This window comes from Erithacus rubecula (genome assembly GCF_903797595.1).
Source record: "Erithacus rubecula genome assembly, chromosome: 3".
Lineage (NCBI taxonomy): Eukaryota > Metazoa > Chordata > Aves > Passeriformes > Muscicapidae > Erithacus > Erithacus rubecula.
This window is the reverse complement of record NC_136689.1, coordinates 43,280,480-43,304,412: the sequence shown is the minus strand read 5'-3', so window position 1 is coordinate 43,304,412 and position 23,933 is coordinate 43,280,480. Positions and strand designations below refer to the sequence as shown.

General features: G+C 41.0%; 1 protein-coding gene across 4 annotated transcripts; it reads right to left on the bottom strand.

The window, feature by feature from the left end:
* Nucleotides 1–10,084: 10,084 nt before the first annotated feature.
* On the bottom strand, nucleotides 10,085–15,946 carry EIF1B (eukaryotic translation initiation factor 1B). Of its 4 annotated transcripts, none has more exons than XR_013773901.1 (5): nucleotides 15,628–15,920; nucleotides 13,318–13,481; nucleotides 12,529–12,630; nucleotides 11,716–11,945; nucleotides 10,085–10,408 (listed from the first exon to the last, which is right to left on the bottom strand). XR_013773901.1 is itself a non-coding variant. In XM_079302932.1 (4 exons), exons 1-4 carry the CDS (start codon nucleotides 15,656–15,658, stop codon nucleotides 11,901–11,903), a joined length of 342 nt encoding a protein of 113 aa, XP_079159058.1. In that variant the 5' UTR covers nucleotides 15,659–15,946; the 3' UTR covers nucleotides 10,085–11,900. The 4 variants fall into 4 exon arrangements, 1 of the variants encoding a protein (XP_079159058.1); XR_013773902.1 differs by having other exon boundaries at nucleotides 11,757–11,945; XR_013773903.1 differs by having other exon boundaries at nucleotides 11,760–11,945.
* Nucleotides 15,947–23,933: the final 7,987 nt, after the last annotated feature.

Sequence of the window (23,933 nt, the reverse complement as noted above, 5' to 3'; positions counted from 1 at the left end):
GAATCTCTGATAACAAAGTTGAAACCAGCCAGATCCTACCCAGCAGGTAAGAGATCCACACTTTCAGTGCATGACTAAACTCACCTCTTATAGGAAGCATTAAAATATCTTTCTGTCTTTAGCAAGGAGAGAGGAAGCTTACACAAAATATTTATACCGATAAAGTAACAGACATTGAGCCCATACATTTACAGGGGCAGTACTTCAATTAAACTGACCCAAGACAATCTGTTTAAATGTAATGCCAAATGGTTTTCTTGTATCTAGACTGATGGGTTTTGTCTCTAAGTTTTGTGAGGGGTTGTTGCTTGCATTAGTTGCAATGCACAAGTTATATTTACAGTTGTAATCTAGACCAGGAATGAAAGGATTAAGGATTATACTCTAATCTATTGGACCTGCAAGCTATTTGGCTTGGTATTCTACATCTTATAATGAATATGTTCCAGGACTGAAGAACACTTCTGCATGTCCTTTCTTCCTAGGGAACATCTTCCCAAAGCAGTTCCGAAATTCTGTTCTACACCCGCAAATGATGCTGACTGTTCAAGTCATTTGGAGAGGAGCAGGAACTATCTTGTAATGTCACACAGTGTCTGCTACCATGGGCTCCTGGTCTGAGGGCAATTCCTAGTTTTGTAACTAGCATGTTTATTCTTAGTATAAACAACTCATAGTTTAATCTCAGGGGTATGATTATTAATAGATCTTCCTCAGTCACAAAATCATAGCCTGTTTCCTGGTATTGTTGATAGACCATGCTTTTTTCTCTGATGTAGCTCAGCCAGACTCTTCCTCACATGTAAATCTTTTTGAGGAACAGCTAAACCTAAAGCTTTATCTTCATGTGTTTTCATACAGAAAATTAGAAAAGCCCTTTAGGCTTCATCTGAGCCCTGCACAAGTGAGAATAGCCTCAGCTGCAGATGGCTTTGTAGCTCTTGGTTACATTTATGCATCTGAGTTAGCCTGCTGTGACTTTACAGTAAGGTATGTGGACTGGACCACCATGGATTATAAAAGACCATCTGACTCTTAAATCTCTATCACACGTGACATACTTAATTTAATTTATGTGAAGGTTAAATAGTACTGTGAAGCCACTCACCTGAAATGACCACTGTTCCTCAAGACACAGATGAATGCAGCTAGGACCAGTATCTCTCTCAGGGGTGTGAGCTCAGTGCCAGTTTTCTGCTGCTGGCAGCTTTGTTCTCCTTTTTCTCTTTTCAAGTCATGGGTTTTAGCACTTTGTGCTAGAGAGATCACTTTTCCTGCCCCAAGAACAATGAGGTGCTGCCTGCTGGCTCTAGAAGCTGTCATTCCACAGAACTAAGTGTCCATGGGGTCACAGCAGTAGGTACATGCAGTAGGGTACAGTCAGATTTGAGAGTGATAATGCAGAATGACCTGGCCCACTCTGCAAGCTTCAAAAGAAAGAGGCAATAAGGCATCTCAACAAATCCCCTTACTTCAGGACTAATATTTCCATCAGCAGCTAGAACTTTCGATATAGCTGTCTTTAACAGAAGCAGTATATCAAAATACCATGAAAAAAATAGAATCATTCAGTACCTTATGTTGCAGGAAGTGCTATGTATGTTTATTTATTTATTTATTTTTATGGATGATTCCCCACAGGGTATTAGCAAGTTCCTCCACATGTGAGTTGAAGATGTTAGGCTCCATTTTGGATTAGAGCTTGTTCTGTAATACAGCTGAAAGGATGGCAGCAGGGAGGCTGCTGGACACTTGAGCTATTTATGGATGCTACTTGTGGCTTCAGGATCTCAATGATGAGATCAGGCAGGGCCTTGGGCAGGAATGAGCCCTTACAGCTGCATGGTAAAACATTACTCTTATGGAATGTACCCTCAGTTCAGTGGGGATGGAACCAACCAAGTTACTCCAGCAGGTGCTGGTGAAAGGTTAGTTTGTTTCCTTCCATCACTGAGCCTGGCTTATGCTCCTGTACACCTCTGCAAAGACAGAGAACACATCCCTGCTTTAATCAGAAAGACACACATTCTAGGAAAACAGGTTTCAATCTCCAACACATTCCTCTGGAGCTGTATCTTGGCATTGACTGCAATCACATGCCCATGAACCAGATTCTCACTTGATACAAGTAACTCAAATCATATATAATTGGTTACAGAGTTTCAGAAACTCTGGCCTTGTAGGCACAGCATACTTTCTAAACACATAATCTTGTAAGTCATTGTACTGTAGCTGATTCTTCACTCCTAATAATGATAAGTATAATAAAAAAGGTTAAAGTACGAAAGAAAGGTTCTGATTTACAAAGCTCCCTTTATCTACCTGAATCCTGCTAAGGTCAAGAGAAAGACTGCTTCTGACTCATAACAACATTTGAATCAAGTGCTGAACACACTTCACAGTTTGTACAATTTCAGCTCAGGAAGGAATTGACTTCTTTAAAGATCATGGTTTTAGCAAAAGTCCTAGGAGTATTCACCAAATCAGAGAATTTTTCTCTTCTATAAGAGTTTCAATGAAAGTCAGTTTAGTTTTGATCCTATAGATGTTAAAAACTAGTTTCAGTCTCCTTTCAAGAAAAAATTTCCACTGAAATTCAAATGACTGAGAGCAGCATCTCTAATGGGCTGCTTCAAACTCTTACAGCTGTGGGAAGGGAACAGGTACCCAGACATTGCCCAGATCCACTCAAACACCCTTATGGGACCAGCCAGCCTGCATTGGCACTGGAGAGAATCATAATGTACATTCTGATTTCTAAACGTTCTTCCTTTGAATTCTGCCATGTTTTTGAATGGTTTTGAAGAGCTGGATTGTCACAAGTCTTTCCTGTCGACAGCTGGGTCTGGCACCCAGTCACTCTCATTGTTTCCATGCACAAGAGCACCGAGCTCTTCTCCATCTCATTCCACTAGACTCAAGACCATCCCTTCTCTCAGCCTGCAGAGAACTAATTGGAGAAGTGTCTATTTAAGCCCCAGAAGCAGATAATTTGGTGATTATTCACCCCCCAGCACTGGCTTGCTGTCTGAGGAGAGGAAGCACTAGTTGGTGAAAACTGTGCAGATGCACTAAGGCAGGTCTGCCTCTTTTTGGGACACTTTGCCATGAGCTGACTTTCTCCTGTTACAAAACCACAGCTGTTATTTCCTGCCTCTCCCAGTAGATTCCTTTCTCTTCCCTGAAGTGGTGCACTGGGTCTCTTCCTTGCACCTCTTGCACATGATGTGCAGCCACTGTATGGAAGTGATAGATCCCAGAACAGATCTTTGGATCCTCTACCTCTCAGGCAGAGGTAATTTGGGGAACAGTAGCACATTGGCCATGCCTGCAAACACCTGGGAATTTTACCAAATCTTGACTTCCACATTCCCCTATCTAAGCTCTACAATAATTTCTCCTGGCTTCAGTGTCACGATTTTCAGCATACGCTGTCTTTTAGTGACATCTAGGGACAGAGACCGGAAATTGCAAGCTGGACGCTTACATAGGTATTGTTTAAAACATATTTCAAACTGATGAAACTTGCTTCTTTGATAAACCAAAAGGCTTAAGGAACAATTGTAATTAAGATCAGGTGAAAAGAATCTTGCATGTTTTGCAAGATTGAAGTAATGCCCCAAGGCCCATTCCTCAACTCATGTGCATTAGCATTAATTTCATAAAGTGTCTACAGAGACATGGCACAAATTGACAATATTTTTCTCTGGTACAAAGAATACAAGCAAGATAAAGGTACATCAATACTAACAAAAAAACATATGAAAGAGAAAATGTCAACAGGAGGACAAAAACACTTTGAGGTCAAAAGAACAAACAAGTTGCTTTAGTAGCTGGATTTATTATTTATTCATTGCTACCACTACTAAATTACTCATTACATTTATGTATCAGTTCCCTGATCACGGAGTGCCACTGTGCTTGGTGATTCACCTACACAGGACTAAGATATGGGCCCTGCTCTGGTGATTGTACCTGCAGGACAAGGTAGAACTGAAGGATGGAGGCAGTAGAGCAGAGGGGAACAGTGTCTCAATCTACACTGCTTTGCATCCTGGCTTCATGTTAGACTTCACAGTTTTCAACAGCTAAAGCCTGCAGGATCAAAGCAGCAGCAGCAGCAGCAAGTCTTCCCACTGTGCTTTCATTTCTTTATGGAGCACAGGCAGGCTTCCTCCAGAGCATAACCAGAGAGAGACAAGCAGGATTAGAAACCACTATGTGCCTGCATAATACATCACATGAAAGATGCAGAAATGTATAAGCTGACTCTTTCAACAGGCTTTGTGTGACTGTACAATCTACATCTGCTTTGGGTTTTCCCTCAAAATCTAGATTTCCTGACTATTCACAGCCCAACAACAAAAAGAATGCTGTGCTAATTAATGCCTGGACCTTTGCAGGACCAAAAAAAAATACATGTCTTTGATGGCAGAAGGAAACGTAGAACCAGAAGAAGACATAGAGAGAAGTATTTATATATGTATCAGAGACCTGCATGTCCAAAACCAAAGTATTTAAATATGCTCACACAGACAAAAATGTGTGGAGAGACTGGGGACAGAGGCAAGCTGCTGGTTTTCCAAGAACTTTTGGTCTGAGCAAACGAAGCTTAGCCAATTATGGCCCAAATTCAGTGAACAAAAAAATTCAGCTCAAAAGTAGAGGTCAAGTAAAATTTTGAAATAAAAAGTTAGTGGATGCTTTGCCAGTATCAGCACTACAAGACACAATCCTGAGAATATAGTCTATTGAATGCTATTAAGTCCAGGGCAATTTCTCTTGGTAAGTGTACGTGAAATAACTGGAAAAAAGAAATCCATCCCTTCACTCCTAGCAGCCAAGCCACTTTGTCAGATCACTAAACCACTAGAGAAAGCACCAATCCTTTTGTTTCTGGTTTTGCCATGGCTGTTGTTTCTATTTGACAGAAGTGCTGCTCAGCAGCCAGAGCTGGTGGCCTGTCCTGGGGCAGTCACAGGCAATTTGCACTTTCTGGTGCCCATCAGAGCACTACCAGTTGCAGTAGGCTCTCCAAAAGCTTCCACATAGGGACCTGAGAGAAAGCACTGCTTCAGGGTGGATTTAGGGAACCGAAATAAATGCAGCAGGAACTCTTCTGGACTGGAAATGCCTCTTAGGGGAATATAAGACAGGCATCAATTTAAAAAGCCTCATTGCAGAAATGTAACAACTAACTTACTAACTTGGAAGATCCTTACATTGTCTCTTTATACTCAATTGTTTAAGCTAAGCTTTCCTTTAAAGCACTCCTAAAGCCTTCCTCCTGAAAACATACAATGTGAATTTTAGTAGCCCAAAATCCAATTGAGACAGCTAAGAAAATACTGGAAACTAATAGGAGACTAAAGATCATCTCCTATAATTTCGGTGAACATTGGCCTTCATGATTTGTGTTTTTATTCCTGTAATCTCCACAGCCAAAAAATGACAGTTCTTCCTCTTCAGAGAGTACTGCCTGAAGTTAGAATGCTACTTTTATCAGACAGACAAAAAGTAATTAAATACTAGAGGGACACAGCAATGTCCATTTCTGTGGCCAGGCCACATCCTATGAAGAGAGTGCTCTGGTACTTTGAATTTACAGCCAGAGACTCAGATGTGCATCAGTCTGAACCACGAGGAGAAGCAGCCAAGACATGGAAATAGCACAGGTGCTTTTGCACAGTGTAAACACAAGGCAGCAAATGCTGCCATGTTCAGGCTTGGCTTCAGGTGGCAGCAGCCTAAAGAGCTGCATTGCTCTGCATGGAAGCAGGATGCTTTTACCCCTCAACTTCTCCAGAATGGATTTTTATCTTCCATAGAGCTACCAAAGGATTAACTAGTTGCAGGGTGATGTAAATCAGTACTGGATCCAACTTCTACTACCAGGACAAATGAAACAATTTGATGACCCCAAGAGATGTCCCTTCCTCCAGTGTTCCTATAAACAGCTTATCACAAAGGGCAGTGTCAGGTAAGATTCCAGGTACAGCTACTTTCAAACAGAACAAAGTTCACAGTATTTTTAAAGAAGACCACTACTGGACAATCAGAAAGTTTCTCCATGTCACTGCAACAACCTTACTGAAAGGCATTGAAGCACAGAAAATACTATTTACTCAATATTGCATAGAAAGAATTCATACTGAATTCTCACTCACATAACTTATTTTAAATAATGTTTGGATTAATTTATGGGTTACTATTTACTGAAGGAACCTGGACAGTGTTTTTGTTCTGTACCTTGAAATTCATCTCCAGATGTGCACTCTGAGTTGCAGATGTAGGTCACAGACACAGTGTCAGATAGTGACAAGTATCAGTTTGCAAGGCCATCTTTCTCCAGTGTTACTGAGTACAGGTATGCTCACATCAATGTTGTTTTTCTGTTCACTGGGGTGCAGCCAGGAGCCATCCCATCACAGAAATTTCTCTGGTAGAAAGTAGTTAAAGGCTGCTTCCTCTATGACAGGGGCTACCCTTCAATAGATCTTTCCAGGAGGATCCTTGGGAATAGATTTTAACCCTTCTTACCCCAGAATTATTCTTCCATTACATGTCAATGCATTTATGTAATTTGCTGGGTCTACCCAAAAGGGCACCCTTCCATTTGTGGGAGAACTGTTTACACAGCCCTAGTACCACCCCTTCCCTGGGGTCAGCTGTCCTGTGACAGCCAAGGCTTCTCTGAGTGTACTGGAAGAACTGAGCTGTGCCCTTGTCTGATGGTGAGTGGGACTGCAAACACCACTGAGAGCTAAATCCTCCCAGTGAGGAGCAGGACCATCCCACTTGGACCCACATCTGCTGAATTCAGCCACTCAGAACTTGGAGAGCTGAGCCTGGATCATGTGGGTTTTCTGATTTGCAGGGGGGGTTGATTTTTTCAATCACAGCAAAGATGGACTGTTAATAAAAATAAAGAGAATAAAAAAAGAGAAAAACCCATTTAGTGTATACACACGTCCTTTTAATCAGGCCCCAAATTATTTTCAGAAGTGTGCTGTCACATTTCACAGATGCAAGATATTCTAAGAGCTGAAATCAAACTTGAGCACATTTCTGGCTTTATCCTAAAATACTGTGCATTTTATTTATCCAAGAAATAAGATGATCCTCCTCTACCCAAAGTTTTAGACCTCAAGCCAATACAAGCCAATCATCTTGTTTTAGAGCCACAATATTTCAGGACAAGTCACAGTATTTTAAAGTTGGTTAATAGAGATTATGTTAGAAATTTAAGGGAGAAAATATAACATTTCTGTATGAAATCAAAGATGATTTTACAAGAGGATCCCACACATCTCTATTACGCTTCTTTTATTTTCCACCAAAAAAAAAAATTCCTTAACAACAGCATAAAATTTCATTTGTTTTAGAAAAGCATTCATCAAATAACACTGGCACACTTTATTTGAAAAGACTTTGTTGTCTCAGCTCTGTAGCAATACTCCAATACAGGTTAAGACTTACTCATTAAGAGATCAATGACAGGCATGTAGCAAAATTAAAAAAAGGCAAGCCAAATACAAATCCTCTTTTGAGATTATTTTTGTATTTTTAACCTAAATGGGAAACAGTAGGCATGAAACATCTATATAGGAAACATAAAACAACGATGCCATTTTTCCCCTAATGATCTCAAGAGCTTTCAATCTGGCAACTGAAAAACAACCTTCATGTTGTCATGCACAGGGGACAGATTCCTGACTGAGTATGGATGTAGAAAGTCATAGTATCTAAACACACACAATCTTCTAAGCCACTTCCATCTCCCCAGTGGCAGCAGCACATTATTTAGAGGAATGCTCAGTGACACTGATCAACACTGAACAGACACAAGGGACAGTAACTCCTACTGTGTCTCAGAGTGAGCTGTAAAAAAACATCTCCCCCCTACTTCAACAGGCTAAATATTGATCTTGTATACATTTTCACACAGTGTGAGGAATTACTGAGTCACTTAAAGATGTAACACATGGATCCTGTACACCAGAGCCTTGCAGAAAGATTAAGTAATTAATTGCTGACTGGAACTCAAGGTACATCAGTCCTATACTGCAAAATTAGAGTACTACAGCTTGCAAGAGTGCAGCACATCAGATAAAATTTTAAAAACCTACAAACAGGGTATGGTATTACAGCAGGGATATCTGTTTACTCCCTGACTGTAAATAACACATGCATCCTCAGGGCAACTACATACCAACTATAAGGAGGATAGCAGCATAGGAAAAAAATGAAGAGTTCTGCCAAATTGTTATTTCAAATCCTTGAAACTTAAACTTCAATGACTTCGCATTTTAGAGTTTTATAATGGCTTCAGATATATTTAGAGCCTTAAATATTGAATTTTCAAGGACTTTTAACTAGGATTTTTAAAGATACACAGAGAGAAAAAAACAATGGGAAGAATGAGAGAAAAAAGAATGTTACAGAGGTCTTGCAGTCCAGGAATCTAAGTTAATGAAAACAAACTTCAGCTCTAAACATATTTCCTAAGACAGTTTTTTTTTAACTAGTTCCCTCCTCCCCACTCCAAAGAAGCTCTCCAAAACAAAATGCTATTCATTTGGACTGTGGAAAAATGGAGTTCAGGAATAAAGTTTCAAGCAAAGCCACCAAAGCAATGAATAGCATGCATGCACAGCCCAGGCATTTCTCTTTTTAGAGATTACTCCACTTAAGAATTATCTGCCCATAGTTGTGCTCCTCATGCTAATTTCTGAGACACAGAGTCAGATTTAGCAGACCACAGGTGACAGTCAAGGGCCTGAGAGCTCACACAGAAACAGGAAATAGGCATCTTACAGACTTAAATTACTAAACCTCATATTCTACAAACAAGAATTGCCAGCAGCATTTGGGAAGCAAGGGTTGCATTGCTTGTAGCTGCATTAAGTAGATGTAGACATACCAGACAATTTAGTAAATTTATTTATGTAACACCTTACTTCAAGGTCAGATAGAACAGCCTAATAAAACTATGCACAAGGCTGTGAATTCAAAACAAATTTCTACGTCAAATAACACCTTGAGATTAAGTCCAAGTATTACTAAGGCAGCAGTCTTGATTGGAAGGTCTGAAGGACAGATTTCACAACATTCCAACAAAAAAACACCATTCTTTGCCGTCTGAGCTTGGCCAGCCTCAGGTCCCACTAGTAGACTTCAAAAGTTTTCTATTATATGCTTCTTTTTAGTGTCTTTAGTGACAATTATGGGCCACATCCTTCAACATTTTTAAACCGATTTCAGAATAGATAAAAAGATTGAAACCTGCCTTCATTCTGACAACAGATTTAAGTGGCAGCACTTCAAACAGTTCTTTTCCAAAGCCTTCATTTTCATAATTTTTAAAACACAGATATGTTTTCCAAATAAGTTTAGCTTTAACAAAGAAGTTTCAGAATAAGATGACAAAACATGATATTGTTGAAGCCTTTTGTCTAGAACATACAAAGAGGTTTGGACTTGTAACAAGGCTAATTACAATCTTAAAAATACTGTTTTAGCTTAAAACACTCATGAACAAAAACTTCTGCTTTCCTTCTAGAAAGATCAAATGGTTTGCTGCCACAACAAATCTCACCTCTTTAAAACTTCAAATGTGTTATGTCTTATTCCATCTCCTTATAATTTTGCCCTTCAAAGGTCAAAACACAAGCATCTCCATCCAAGTCATCTATCAACTGTGAGGTTACTTGTATTAGACAGATTTTTAAATGAGGAGTAAGGAAATGAAAGATTTTTCTTGTTTATTCCAAGCAGAATGACTATGGAGAAATGACTCAAGCTTAGGTAGTAAAAGTTAATGGAATGCCATCTGAAATGAAGACTGACTCAGTAACATGAGACCTACTAGTCATTTGTTAATCTTCAACTCAAAGCCCACTAGAAGTAGTTGTATAATACAGGCAAAATAGAAGATAATGACTGGTTTTCCTCTTGGGCAGGAGAACAAGCTTTAAAGAGAACATCAGTTTTTCTGGCATGTGATAAAATGAAAACCACTAATTGCTATGTACCCCCAAAACACTGATTTCCTTCAGCAGTTAAGAATCAGGACTAGGTAAACTTGCAGTAGAATGACTTTATTCTGCTCATCTGCAAGACTTGCATAAGATTTATTTTTGGATTTCCATTTGGTATGTGGGTATTTTGTGCTTTGCATGAGGCATTTCCTCCTCCTGAATGTATTTCACCTTAACAGTACACAATCTTCTGGAGCATCCTTTCTCTGGAACAGTTAAGATCTGTAACACCAGGCAGAATTTGTGGAGATTGAGAGACTGGATTTTTACAAGTAGAACTGTCTAGACCAGATGGAGAAAGAAATCGTCATATAAGGCTCCCCTAATTGTTGCTAGTGCCTTAAGGGTTCATTTCTGAACTCAAAAATCTAAAAAAAAAGAAAAAAACAGTTCAAATGAGTTAAAATGGAAACATTTCCGTCTAGAAAGGCAAATACGAATAGGAAAAAAAAGTACAGGTGATATTAAATAATACAGTTTTGCCTCCTTTACTACTTAGGTAGTAATTATTTTCTCAATTTCATCTTTCTTTTCTCTTGTGGAGTTATTAGTAAGTCTTAGCAGTAAAGAAATGTATCTCTCTTTCATTCCAGAGAATACATGGTATCACATGAAGTTTTTCAAGTATTTCCCACCGTTGTCATGGTTTTACTGCTCAGCATGTTTTGAATTGTTTCAGAAAAAAATTGCACAGCTATCTCAAAAGGAAGACAACATCTGCTTGTTTCACCAAATGAATTAACTTCATTCTTCATGAGACATATCCTACAAGCAGAATAGCAAATGCCTACAGCTATCTAAAACTAGTTTAAATGGTGGAACAAACCTATTGTAACCTTCAGTTATGCTGAAAGAAGTGCCTTGTAGAAAAGTGAACCAAATCAGTTTTTTGTAGTAACACCCAAACACAATTACAAAACACTCCATATATGAACCATCAATCCTAGGAAAACTTTTCATTAAAAGGGAAAAGGTTATTGTAGATCCTGTTCCCTTTCTTGCTCCTGCAGCTAACACTACCAGCTCAGTCAAGCACTCTGCTTGCCAACTTTCAATGCACAGCCACGGCAGAAGCCAACACGATGCCTTTTCCCCATACTCAGTGATAGAGGAGATACAATAACCCACCCACTTCCTTCAAATTTGGTACTTTTGCCCAAATGTTTTGCCTTGAGGAGCTGAGCTTGCTTTACCCCTACTTTGCTTCACACTAATGCCTCATAGTCACAGCAATGAATTTCAGAGAAGATCCAGTTACTCACACAGCAAACAACTGATGTCTTATTATGCTGCTACTAAGGTACACCCACACTACAGGCTTTAAAGCTCTAGTCTTACCAGCTACAGAGTTAAGATCACATCAAGCTAATCTACTGATTAATCAGCTAGTACTTAATCATGTAGATTTTCCAATTTCTTCAATCAGCAGTGAGCTACACTTGCCACAAAACAGTTCAGCCATTCTTCAGCAAGGCTGCAGTGCTAGTTTAAAACTTAGGCTAAAGCATTTCAAATATCCCAGAAATTATATTAATAAACTTTTATTTTTAAGCAACACACACACTATTTGAACAAAACTCAGACATTTAACTCGGGTGGAAAGTACTAAACTGAACAATCATCACTAATACATTTCCATTGGAAATGTGTTAAAGTTGACAAGGGTCTTCATTACCATCTTACTGAAGTTTTCTTATGTGTTTCTAGTCTACACACCACCTTTTTCATGCAGTCATGCAAATCAAATTGTAAATGTTCAGGTAACAGGGAAGTCCATTCACTGTAAAGATTCATTTTTCACAGAAAAGCCAAGAGAGGTAAGACCAATACTGCAGGGTTCTTCATAAGAGCATAGGTATGTTAGAAACCATGAACTTTCAGTTGTTCTTCCTTGACAATGCCAATCTAAAGGAGAGAAACAATGCATTTTAGTAAATCTTACATATTTAGGCTATTACAGTGGTATCAAGTTACCACAACCTTACACTTTGATGAAAGAAACTGCTATGCAGTGCATACACTCAATGAGACATTTTTCTAGTTTACAGAATGTTTCTGGGCCAAGCAGAAGAATGGACTAAACAAGAAGTAAATTAAATCGGACAACTGATTTGTTCTGTAGTCCTAGGACTTACTCTTTGACAGTGTAACAACTCTGCATCACCATTTACATCAGAGTAAGCCTCTTTCCTCTATACTGTTTTCAGTCTCATGATTATGGTTTGCATCGAATACTTGATTTTACAAGCACAGAGCTCAAGTTGCAGTGCCAGAGAACAAGTGATGTGTTGTAACAGTGCAAAGGCATTCTACTGGGCATTGATTCTTACTTTGAGGTTTACTCTCATTCTGCAAGTGTCATTTTACTTTCTGGATGAAAACACAAAAGAACTACAGTGGCTATCTTCAACTGGTTAATTAGCTTCAGTACCACCTATCACCCTACTGCTTCCAGAGGGGTTTAGATATTTATCTGCAGTCCCCTTACCTCCAAGAGGAATTGGCAAATGTTCTTCCTCTGGTCACCTTGCAGCTGGATAACTTCACCGTATTCAGGATGCTCAATTACAGTACCATTACAAGCAAATTTCTAAGAGAGAAACATCCATATTATAAAACATCTGATATACATCACAATTTTGCTTAGTCAGACTTTTCAGAAGAACTTTGTCTCAGAAGCTGCTTACTGTTTTGATGCCAAGCCAGGCAAAGGTTAAATCAATTTTACTGGCTCTGAGAGCAAATGGAATATATCTGCTGATACATACATACACTAAACTGCTGATGGTAAATTCAGGCAATGGCAGGATTAGATGATACTGTGCAGAAGGAAATGGTCAACAGTAATTGCAAGAATGAAAAATAAAGTCATAAGATACAGCCTTTCAACTCCACACTATTTTAAAATAAGTATTTTTATCTTGGCAAAATTAAAGGGCTCTATTTTGAGCAACAACCCAGCTGTAACAGAGGCAAGAATAAAAACCAGCTCTACTTTAAACTGATTTTATCTTTCACATCAAGAAACTATATATCTGTGAAATTTTAAAGAAATATTCTGAATATATTTTATTTACTTCTTTTTAAGATAGAAATGTTTAACTTTTTAGCAAAATCAGTGTCACCAGACACTGATAAGTGTTTTGAGAAAGGGAAAAGACTCAAATATGAAAGTGGTATGCACTGGAAAGAATGAAGTGACATAAATATTTTGTTACTTAAAAGCTATTTTACTCCTTTATACATAATTATTATGGAATAAAATCAGCAACTTTACCTTTTTGAAAGCTTTCACAAGTTTCTTCTTGTCATAATCATCTGCAATGCCCTGAACAGTTGTTAGTGTCTTTCTTCCGTTTCGTTGCTGGATCCTTATATGAATGTAATCCTCAGTCCCCGCCGGGAGTAAGTCGTCACCCTTTGTTGCATCAGCAAAGGGGTCTGCAGGAGGAAAAAGATTCATGTAACTCCCACAAAGAAGAACACCCAGGTTCAAAACTAAGGAGAAAGATTCTCACTTCACAAAAAATTATTATTGTATTCTGGGTATCATCTTGATGTTTAATCCCTGTTTAAAAACTCACTGTTGAAACCAAAGTTTCTACAGCTGTCTAAAGGGCACTCAGGACAGCCCTCTCAACTACAAGACACTGCATCCTTCCTTCCACGCCTTCCCAGGTACGAATGATTTTCTGCTGCAGTATCAGTTTACTTCATTGTTTCTTGCAAATTGTAAATCTTGAACTGAAAACATAGTTCTGAGAGAACATCAAATGCACACAAGTTTTAGACAGCTGAATACATCTAAAGTGAAATAAAGCAACTATATCTCTTATCAGGTCAACTGATAAAAATAGAAAAGTAGAAAAGCTCTAGAACAGATACTTTCTTCCAGGTTCAGAACAAAAGCCTTAGACTGTGGTAACTACTACACTACCAGCGTGCTAAGGCATGGGTGTTACTCCTGGCTACTAATAGAAATAAAAGAGACATACACTCTAGCAGATGTCAGAGGCCGCCTGTAAACCAGAACTCCTCCATCAGCTTTAGTCAAGAAATGCAACAAAATGAATTTAGGCTTAGACTAAAAAAAGGTCAGTTCTCAAACTCTTCCAAGGTTAGCATTTATCTAGCACAGATGAAACAGGAAAGCATTTAGAAAAAAGGGGGCTGCTGGGTTAACACTTCTTATACTCCATACTTTTGTGTATAGAAAAACAAATTAAAAAAACAAAAACGTATTAACATTGAAAAACAAAACACATTCACAAAAAACATATTAACACTCAATCAAGAAATTTTACAGCTCTACAAATCTTCTAATCAGTAGCTCCAAACAAACCTTGAAGCATGAAGTACTTTACTACTTTTTAAGAATAATCACAAGCAATTTTTTTGTACTAATCAGAACAATATTTAAGAGCCCACGGAGGTTCAATAACCATGCAAGTTACAATTTCCCAAACTTCCACTCAAAACTCAGACCTAAAAACACTGGTGAAGTTTTGCCATTTAGTAGAAAGAAATGTCGCAAATGAGTAAAACTTCAGCAGAAACACAAAAAGAAGTAGTTCAGCTGCAGACTGACAGATCCTTATAAAAACAATGACATTGAGCATTAAAGGCACTGAAAGATTCAAGCACCACGGGAAACAAGTGCAACACTGGGAATCTTGACTAGCTCAACTTCTACTACATAATTTGTTAAACCATGCTGAATTTTACTGTCTCCCACAGCTTGTAGCTCAGACACTAATAGAAAATCTTAGTCAAAGAAAAAGTGAAAGAGGACCTGAGGATCACTTGGCAGAGCTTAGGACTCTAGGTTACAGACAAGCCAAGATAGCTTGGCAGAGTTTAGGGCTCTAGGCTGGAAATAAGCCAGCACTGTAGGTGTCAACACTGAATCCCTTCAAACAAATCCTCTGGGTGGCACCTTCCTCAGGCACAGGGTGAGCTCCCAAATCATGACCGAACGTAATCCCCTCACATGATTTATATGTGCAGAAGATCACAGTCAAAACTGTGAGGAAAAGCCTGTTACTATTGTATAAAGTGCTAACTTGCTGACTTCTGCTGCTTACAGATAAGGCAGGAGGAGAACTCTGGCCCAGCACGGTTAAACTCCCCTGCTGATAGGAGAGAAATGATCTGCCATCTGCGGGGCTCACTTTACAGAAACAGTAACATTTGCAGGGCTTGTACAGCGTTTTCGGACGTTGCGGAGCGTAAGACGCAGCATCTAACCAACTGTAACTGATGAAATGATCTCCTCAGCAGAGGATACGAGCCCTGATACGGGGTGTCAGCGCTGAGAACATGGCAGCACCTCCTACGGGAGCGCCTCCCACCCGAGGTCTCCCCGCCGCACACACTGAGCACGTCCCGAGGCCGCCGACGCGGCAGGACAAGGACGAGCCCCGGCGCTGCCGCTCGGAGCCCCGCGGCGGTGGCGACATGGCTCAATGTCACCGCGGGGCGGGGGCCGCGGCCCTCGGGGAGCCGAAGGCAGGACGGTGGGCCGGGGGCGACGGGTGGTTTTGCCGAGGGGTGGCTGCGGGGGTGGCGGGGTGCCGGCGGCTCTTACCGAAGGATTGGAGGTTCTGGATCGAGGACATGCGACTCTGCAGCGAGAGGCTGGAGCTGCGGGAAGCGAGTCCGCTCGGGTCACGTCTCCGGCTCCGCAGTGCCGCGCGGGGGCGGGGAGCGGGAGGGAGCGAGGGAGGCGTAACAAAAGCAGAGGAACGCGGAGAGCGAGCCCAAGACTGAGGGCGAGCGCGAAAGGAAGGAGTGAGAAGAGAAGGAAGCGCAAAGGGAATAAAACGTGCAGGGAGATAGGGAGGGATCCCCCGCCCCTTGCTCGCACCGCCCCACGGCACCGCCAACGGGCGCCGCCCGCCGCGCTCCGCACAAAATGGCGTCCCGCACGTGACGGCCCCTCAGCCGCCGGCTGCGCAGGGCCGCGGGGTCTGGGAGGATGGGGAAGATGGCTCAGGTCATCGAATCCAACCCGTGACCGAGCACCAGCATGTCAACCAGAGCTTCTCACCGAGTGCCACCTCCAGGTGGTGACTCCACCACCTCCCTGGGCAGCCTGTTCCACACCATTTCTGTGAAGAAATTCCTCCTGATGTCCAGCCTGAACCTCCCCTGCTGCAGGCTGAGGCTGCATCCTCTTGTCCTGTTGCTGGGAGAAGAGATTGACCCCCAGCTGGCTACACCCTCCTTTCAGACAGCTGTAGAGAGTGATAAGGTCACCCCAGAGCCTTCTTTTTCCAGGCTAAACACCCCCAGCTCCCTCAGCTGCTCCTCATATGACTTGTGTGCAAAACCTTTCACCAGCTTCATTGCCCTTCTCTGGACCTGTTCCAGCACCCCAATGTCCTTGCTTGTAAAAATCAAGAACAATCAGTGTTCTCCTCAGTGGATCCCCAACAGCAGTGCTGGCGTGTTGCTGGAGCCCCTTGTTCTCCATGCTGCTGGCCCTCGGGGACTCCTATACCCCAGCAAGGGTGACTCCCTTCCATATTCACATTCCTTTGGCTTGGGTGCTTTTCCAGCTGGCCTGAAATTGGGAGAGCGCTTCCCCCTTCCCCATTAAAATATGTTAGAAACTCCACTCCCTCAGGCCCCTCCATCTCTAGATAAAACGGTGCTTTAAATGGCTGAATGTGGTGTGGGAGACAGTCAGCACCCCACAACTCGACTGTGTCTCCACTTTGGGCATGACTTGGAGACAAGAAGTTCCACCTCAGCACGAGGAAGGACTTCTCTACATTGCGGGAGGTTGAGGCTGCCCAGGGTGGTCATGGATCCCAAACCCACGTGGACATATTCCTGTGTCACTTGTTTTAGGTCAGAATGCCTTGGCAGGGGTGTTGGACCAGCTGATCTTGAGAGTCCAGTCCAACCTTAACTATCCTGTGACTCTGAGAACTTTGCACCCTTTCAGGTGGATGCAGCTGCTGTTCCCCAGTCCCTAGGGGCCACCATGGATGGCTGGCATTTGGCTCTACTGTGTGACAGCCACTCACTGTCCATCCCTGTTTTGGGAGAACATTGGCAGTGTAGGGGCTGTAATGGGAAAAGTTTGCTTTTAAAATGGAGTGTGAATGTTGCAAAGCTTGCTGGTCCTTATGAGGTGATTAATAGCTTTGCAGATGTACAATAAGCTAATTCCACTGACAGAAGTGGCAAAACCTATATTTCTCTTTTAGTTTTTTTTCTGTTTTGTCTTTTATGCTAAACTTCAGTCCTCTTATGTCAATGGGATATTTCTTTTCTGTGATCCAAGGTCTGAATCAGCACTACAGTAGTTTTATGAATACTAGAGTGCAATGGTCTAAGAAAGTTTCTAGTCCTGGCACGTTGCAAGGAAGCTTTTCTTTCTCCCATGGGGAAAGCAAGGCCATTGGCCATGTCCAAAACCTCTGCTTAGCCTTTGCTACCATCATTGATTAAATCTTTCACTGCAGTACGGGCTGTACAGGGGAGTTTCTTAACTCGTTCCCAAGCAGCTGCAAAAGGTACTGTTGGGGCAGTAATGGGATGATGGGGGGAAGAGCTTGAGGCCACAATTTGAACAATGTCTGTGGATTGAGGATGCAGAACTAAACATTGAGAAACCTCCTGGGAAGGTTGAGGAAGCTCAGGACACCCATCTTCAGGGATATGACCCCAGGATATCAATAGCACCTCTCTCAGAAAACTTATATTACTGCTAATGTGAAGAATTTTTGGCTCTGATATATTTTTGCTAATTCTTTGTCTGTCTGCAAGATTTTATTGTATGTTTTGCTCTCATCATCATCCCATTAAATTTTTCCTCACTGGCAAAGCAGGTTCATCACTCTTTTTTTCTCCCAGCCAGTTTTTTGTTACCTTGGCTGCACTGCTACCAGTGTCAGTGGGGCACTGGGTTGAGCCAGTTCAGCAAACTGATTTGAGTTAAAGCATAAAGGTTAAAGCCTCAGATCCACTCCACTTGCATAATCCTGCAACAGTTTCCTGAGACAACCTAGGAGAAGGCTGGCCGTGGATGAGAGGAACAGTGGATCTTCAGACACAAACCCCAAGTATGAGTCTGCAGGTTTAGCTGAGTATACTGGTCATTGCGTCAGTTCTTCTGCTTACTTTGAATCTTCATGCATTTGAAATAGTTTTACACTTTTAATTCTCACTGCACAGCTAATCCAGTGGGCATCAGTGGAATTTATCCTACAGTTTGCAGACTAATGAGACTGGGTGTCTGGGAGGCAACAAAGTTCCTTTTATAAGACAAGAAGATGTGACTTTGTTTTCCTTAAATTGAAACAACAATGAATAGTTCTGGCAACTGCAGAGGGAATGGAAACAGCCCCCAACTGCACAGTTTGGCATGCACTATGCAGCAATTAAAATAAAGGTGGTGGCCAGCACCCTCATTGTTCTCTTGGCAGCCTTCCACAATGTCCATGTGAATTGGCAGGGTCTCTGTGGGGCCGTGTCAATGCAAAGAGCTCTGCCTTTGCTGTCCTGCTCAGAGGGAGCTGCAGGTCTCGATGCCACATCCGTCACTAAGGTCTGGCACAAGTCCTGCCTGTGCCAGCACATTGCACCAAACTTTGGTGTCTGCGCAGAGGCAGGCAGCATCCTGCTGGAGATGTGCTAATCCTGCTATGGCCCCTCCAGAGGACAGTTGTCCTGAGGAATTTTGACCTGACTGATTCCTTCTCATTGCTCTTGAGCAGTCACTTGCGGCCGTAGACCTGTGAAAATCCTGGTTGTGAGGGCTTTCCAGTCACACTTGTCTGAAGAAAGGTGGGCAAAGCAGACATGGACCTGCAGCAACCAAAAGAAGTAAAAGCAGTTAAAATAGGTTTAAAACATAAGTGGAGGTAAGAGGTGGTGTTGCTTAATTGCTAAATTTCAGATTTTGAACACTGTTAAATTTCAGATTTCAAAACCTTTTCAATTTCAGATCATCTGCCAGAGTAAGTCTCATTCACTAATATTAGACATCAGGGTTTAAGCATTATTTTGAGAATGAGACTCCTGTACTCTTGTCTTTCCATGACTAATGTATAACTTGCCAACTACAGTGCCAGAAAAGAACATCATCTCTAACTTGATCGCAGCTTCAAGCAAATTAAATGTAATAGTTGCAAGACCTGGTTATGAGTAGCAATTAGAGATCTCCTTTCTTGCCTTTTACTGTATTTCAGTTCATCTGTCAAGCTGTATGTGAATCATTCATTACAGATTATTTATGAGTGGATAAATAACCTGTAATAACCTGGATAAATGTCAGGGATTAAAACCAGGGTCTCACAGGCATACAGTTGATAAATATGACATACTGAAGCCATAAAGCACACTTTTGTAAAAAATGTCAGCAGTACCCTCACCTCTGCTGAGTATTCTCAGAAGTACTTGAGATGTGCTTGAGCAGCAATGGGTAACCCAGACCAGTGGGAAAAACTATGTTCTTCCAGAGAATTGCTGTGTTGGAAAAATGAGCTGGAAATGGTAGTGGAAAGCCTTGCATTGGGCAAAAAAACTCAGCCATGCAGTAGGGCTAAACCTGTGCTCTAGTTTAAGACTCATGTATGACATCTGTCTTTGGTTGTGTGCATGTAAAAGGCCACCCTCATCTGCACCTGCCCCTCTGTAATAACCAGAATGAAAAACATTCTGGTTTTTCACTTCCTACAGTCAAAATTCTAATATATACTACTTCTATTTTCAGGTGCAGCCCATCAAATATTTTGAGTTTTATACCTTAGGAGCTTTTACAAAGTCAAAATTTAACTTAATTAGGGCTTTCTCTAGTAGGCAGATCTCCAGTACCTGACCCTGCAGCCTGCCTTACCAGAAAATATGAGAGATACACAAAAATATTTTCAGCCTTGATTCTTTTTCTCAAGCTTTAATCTTCCCTGCTGTCACTACATTACTCTACCTAAAACATCCAACTTTGGAATCTGCACATCCCAAATCTCTGTGCAGAAGGCTGCCCAGTAGCTTTCTATCACAGAAGAAGAATAACAAAAGTGCAAGAAGACATCCTCTCTCTTCCATCAGCAGAATAGTTTTGAAGGTGGTTGTAACCATGCCAAGGCTGACTTGTGTTTTTCCATCCAAGCTCCAGCTCTGGTGCAAAGCCTCCACAGTGTGCTAAGGAAAGGCTTGTGGAGAGTGGCTGAAGTCCTGAGCTGTAGCCTAGGCTTGAGTTGCCCAGCTGTTAACAAGTTGTCCCAATAAGCATGTGCTAACTGGGAGACTGGGCTAACTGGAAATTGTGCTATTGATAAACACCTGGATATCCAGCCTAACTCAAGAAAGACAGGTTTTTGTGTAGTTTGGCTGACCTTGTGTACATGGTCAGATTTCAAGATACACATGCTTCCATTTGAAACATGGGGGGGTTCATTCCCTGCTCAATAATGATTGCAAACAAGATGATAATTTTGGCATTAACCACTAGATGGTCCTCTTTCTCAAATTAAAAAAAAAAAAAAAAGTACCTCCAAAAATAAAGCCGGTCCTGGCTTTTCTCTGAACCTGAATGTTAGTAGAGAATGGTTTCTTTGTAAAGGTAAATGTTAGATGTTATTCATCTAGTTGAGTGAAGTGACATGGTTCTGAATAGGTTTGAATACAAATTTTCATAATCCCTCCAAACTCATTTAGTACAACTGTACCTCTACCACACTACAGAAGGTTGGGCAAATTCATAGGTCTGGCAGTGTTAGAGTCAAGTTAATTCAAGTCATTTGCAAACTTTTCCCAGACTCTATGTGAAACAATAAGAGCGGTGGGCTGTGGAAGAAAACAGTTTCTGTTTCTCCATCCAACTGCATCAAATATCTTTGCTTTTGTGGTTTTTCACCTTGTTTGTGGAAGGTGCTGACCAGCAAAAGAATTAGAGAAGAAAGATTTTGATCAGTTCTTTGATAAAACTATATGGGAGGATTTGTCATCAAAACTGTAGCTCACTGTTGGCCTCTGGTCTGGTACTGTCTTGTCAAAGAATATTTCTCTACATCAGGCACACTGGACCTCGTTCTCTCCAGCCTCCAGGCAATTCATCCCCCTCAGCATTTCCTGCCCTGAAGCCTGATCTCTCCTTACCTTGGGAAGTTGCTTTCCTCCTCACTGCCCTTCGGTCCTGTGTATCAACTACTGCCTTTTGATTCAGTTGCATCCTGGTGCATCCCTGGTCAGCATTCCCACTGAGACACTCCAGCTAGCAGCTAGCTCAGCTCTATTCTTGCTCATAATTTATGCAGGAATTTTATGTGCAGGAGTCTTTAATTGTGTGTGAGGCAGGACTTGAGTTCTTCTCAAGGATCTTCTACAAAGAAGACAGCATTTGCCCAGCCCCTCCTGCAGAAACAGGAAAAGAAGGAAAATTTTAACACAAAAACCTCTGCCCGTTCACTGCAGAGCAAGCTATCCTCTAGATGATCTTTCCAGTTTGGTCTTTTACAACCCTGGTTCCTCTGACAGCTCCTTCCTAGTTCCTCCCAGGTCTGAGTGGCTTTCACATTCCTGTGCCGACTTGCTTTTCTCAGCCAAAGTATAAGCCCTGCTATAGATGGGGTAACAAAATAAAATCACAGCTGCCTGAAAAGATTCTCAGGATGACTTCTGTGGAAGCCTGTGGATACTGCACATAGCACTGTGGTGGTTCAGTTGTGGTCTGGTGGATAGAAATGATGATGTCCAGTGAATGAAAGTGGAGTAAAATTTACTTTGACAAGAGAAATGCCTGATGAGGCTCAGACTGTCACATAATTTATTTCTCTTCATCACTGAGAACATTTTATAGTAGTCTTTTGTGAAGTCAGAACAATTGAAATTGAAAATATTTGAATTAATGAGAAAATGAAAGTTCTTGAAACTGGTTAGCAAGTGTGTTACAAATGAGAAACAAAAGGTCTTGATATTCAGAAAAATTGAGATTGCTTTATTTTATATAAAGATGGAGCAAGCAGCACTGGGGGATGTGAGGGGTCACCACCCACTCCATGCTCCATTGAACCTTGGTTTGCAGCCTCTTCTTATAGTATGGTCTCTCGTTGTAATCAATAATTTTTGGGTTTTTGCTGTTATCATTTTGCCAGGTGAGCAGTGGTGGTAGAATAAACATCTGTAAAGTCTCTGGGCGATAGTCAGTCTCATAGATAACCATCTGGTCTTGGTAGATAAAAACCAGCAAAAATCAGGAAGTCTGGTCTTTGTAGATAGGCAGATTTGATCAAACAAAGGCAAAATCTATTGGACTATCAGGAAGTCTGATTTTGCAAACTGGTTGTAGATACAACTTATTTAGAAAACATAATATTCGTAACAGGGAGATTTAAACCAGAATGATTTAATCATATATTTTTCTCTATCTAGTGTTCATGCTTCACTTCAGACCTTAGTATTCTGGTTTATACAAACCCCAATACTTTTATGATTAACATGAATCTTTTATTAATTATCACAAGTGTGTTATGTACAGATGTACAGCCGTGATCCTTTTTGTAGCAGAGAAAGAGCTGTGAACTCCTTGGCACAGAATTTTGTGAATGCTGAGAATTTATACATGGGTTCAGGAAGCAGCAGTGAAAGACAAGAAACCCATCAAGGGCTACCTATCACAAAGAAACTTTTGGTTTGGAAAGTCTCTGGACCACAGGGCTTGAGGGTCTGTGAGAAGAGTATAATGGGGAATGTGAAAATATGCTACCTTGTTTTTGGACTTTTCCATCAATGTCCTCTGTAATCCACTGTCAAAACCAAGATACTGCACTAGATCAGCTTTGGGCCAGAATGAAGATAGGTGGTCAGATTAGAGCATTTTAAATGCTGGCTCTCCTAATAATTTTTTGTGTGTGTGGTTGGGGTTTCTTTTATTTTTGTATGGAGTATTATTTTGCAAGCAGCCTTTACCAATAAGCAAACATTCTTAACATGAAGATGTTGCACAATTTTGTTTTATGTAGTAACTTCCATGTAGGTGACAATTGGTGAAAATTATCTGTGCTATTAAAAGGCTCACATTGCAGTGTCAGCAAGAGTAGAAAATAGAAATGGGATGAAAAAAAACTTTTGCTTCTATTTTAAGATGACAGGATCACTAGCAAAACAACAAAGCAAGAAGAGGTCCTGTATATCCAGAAGAAACCTTTACTCCAGCAATTTCCCACTAGAGATCATGAAAGGATACTCACATTTTCTGATCATAATCAGAAAGGGAAAAGCTCTACAATGAGAAGCCATGAAGAGTTTTACTTACTAAGAAGATATCCTCTGCACACATGCACACAAAATTAGCACAGCAGAAGCAGAGCCACTGCCTGGTTCTTGGATGCGGATTGATTTTTAGGTAGGGAGTGTTTGCAAGGTTCAAAGGGAACACGCTAAAATGAGGTTTCTGAGAAAAGCATGTATATCCATTATTGATTGTCATAGCTGTAGGAAGACCTTTTGTGCTACCATGAACTTGAAGTGCTCTTCATATTTTGAAGTTGTGATCCTGAGTAGTCTGAGTAAACTCTTGAAAACTTGGATGAGGAAGACACTTCTTTTAGCTGCTGTTGAGTGGAAATTGGAGAATGGAAGAGTATTTCTTAGTCTTCTTTACAATTTTTGTTCATACATGTACCCATAAATCAAACTGTTACACAGAAATGAAAGATCCCTGCAATTAGTGACCATACTCTGCCTGTTACTTGGTGCTTGGATGGTGAGTAAGAGCAGGGCCAGGCAACATTTCACCACGCTTCCTCATAGAAATACCTTACAAATTGCCCATAGCAAATAAAATAATTTCATTTCTTTTGAGAGGTGCCTACAGTGAAATGCCCTTTTTTGTGCTTTGAGGTTTTCCCAACTTGAGGTGTCTTTATAGAAAAATTGGAT

Bases quoted from the DNA above. Each gene is read 5' to 3' on its own strand.
- EIF1B (XM_079302932.1), bottom strand. From the start codon at position 15,658: ATGTCCTCGATCCAGAACCTCCAATCCTTCG. The intron at 13,482-15,627 runs GTAAGAGCCGCC...TTCCTCCTGCAG, and splicing joins CCAGAACCTCCAATCCTTCG to ACCCCTTTGCTGATGCAACA. The intron at 12,631-13,317 runs GTAAAGTTGCTG...TTTCTCTCTTAG, and splicing joins TTGTGAAAGCTTTCAAAAAG to AAATTTGCTTGTAATGGTAC.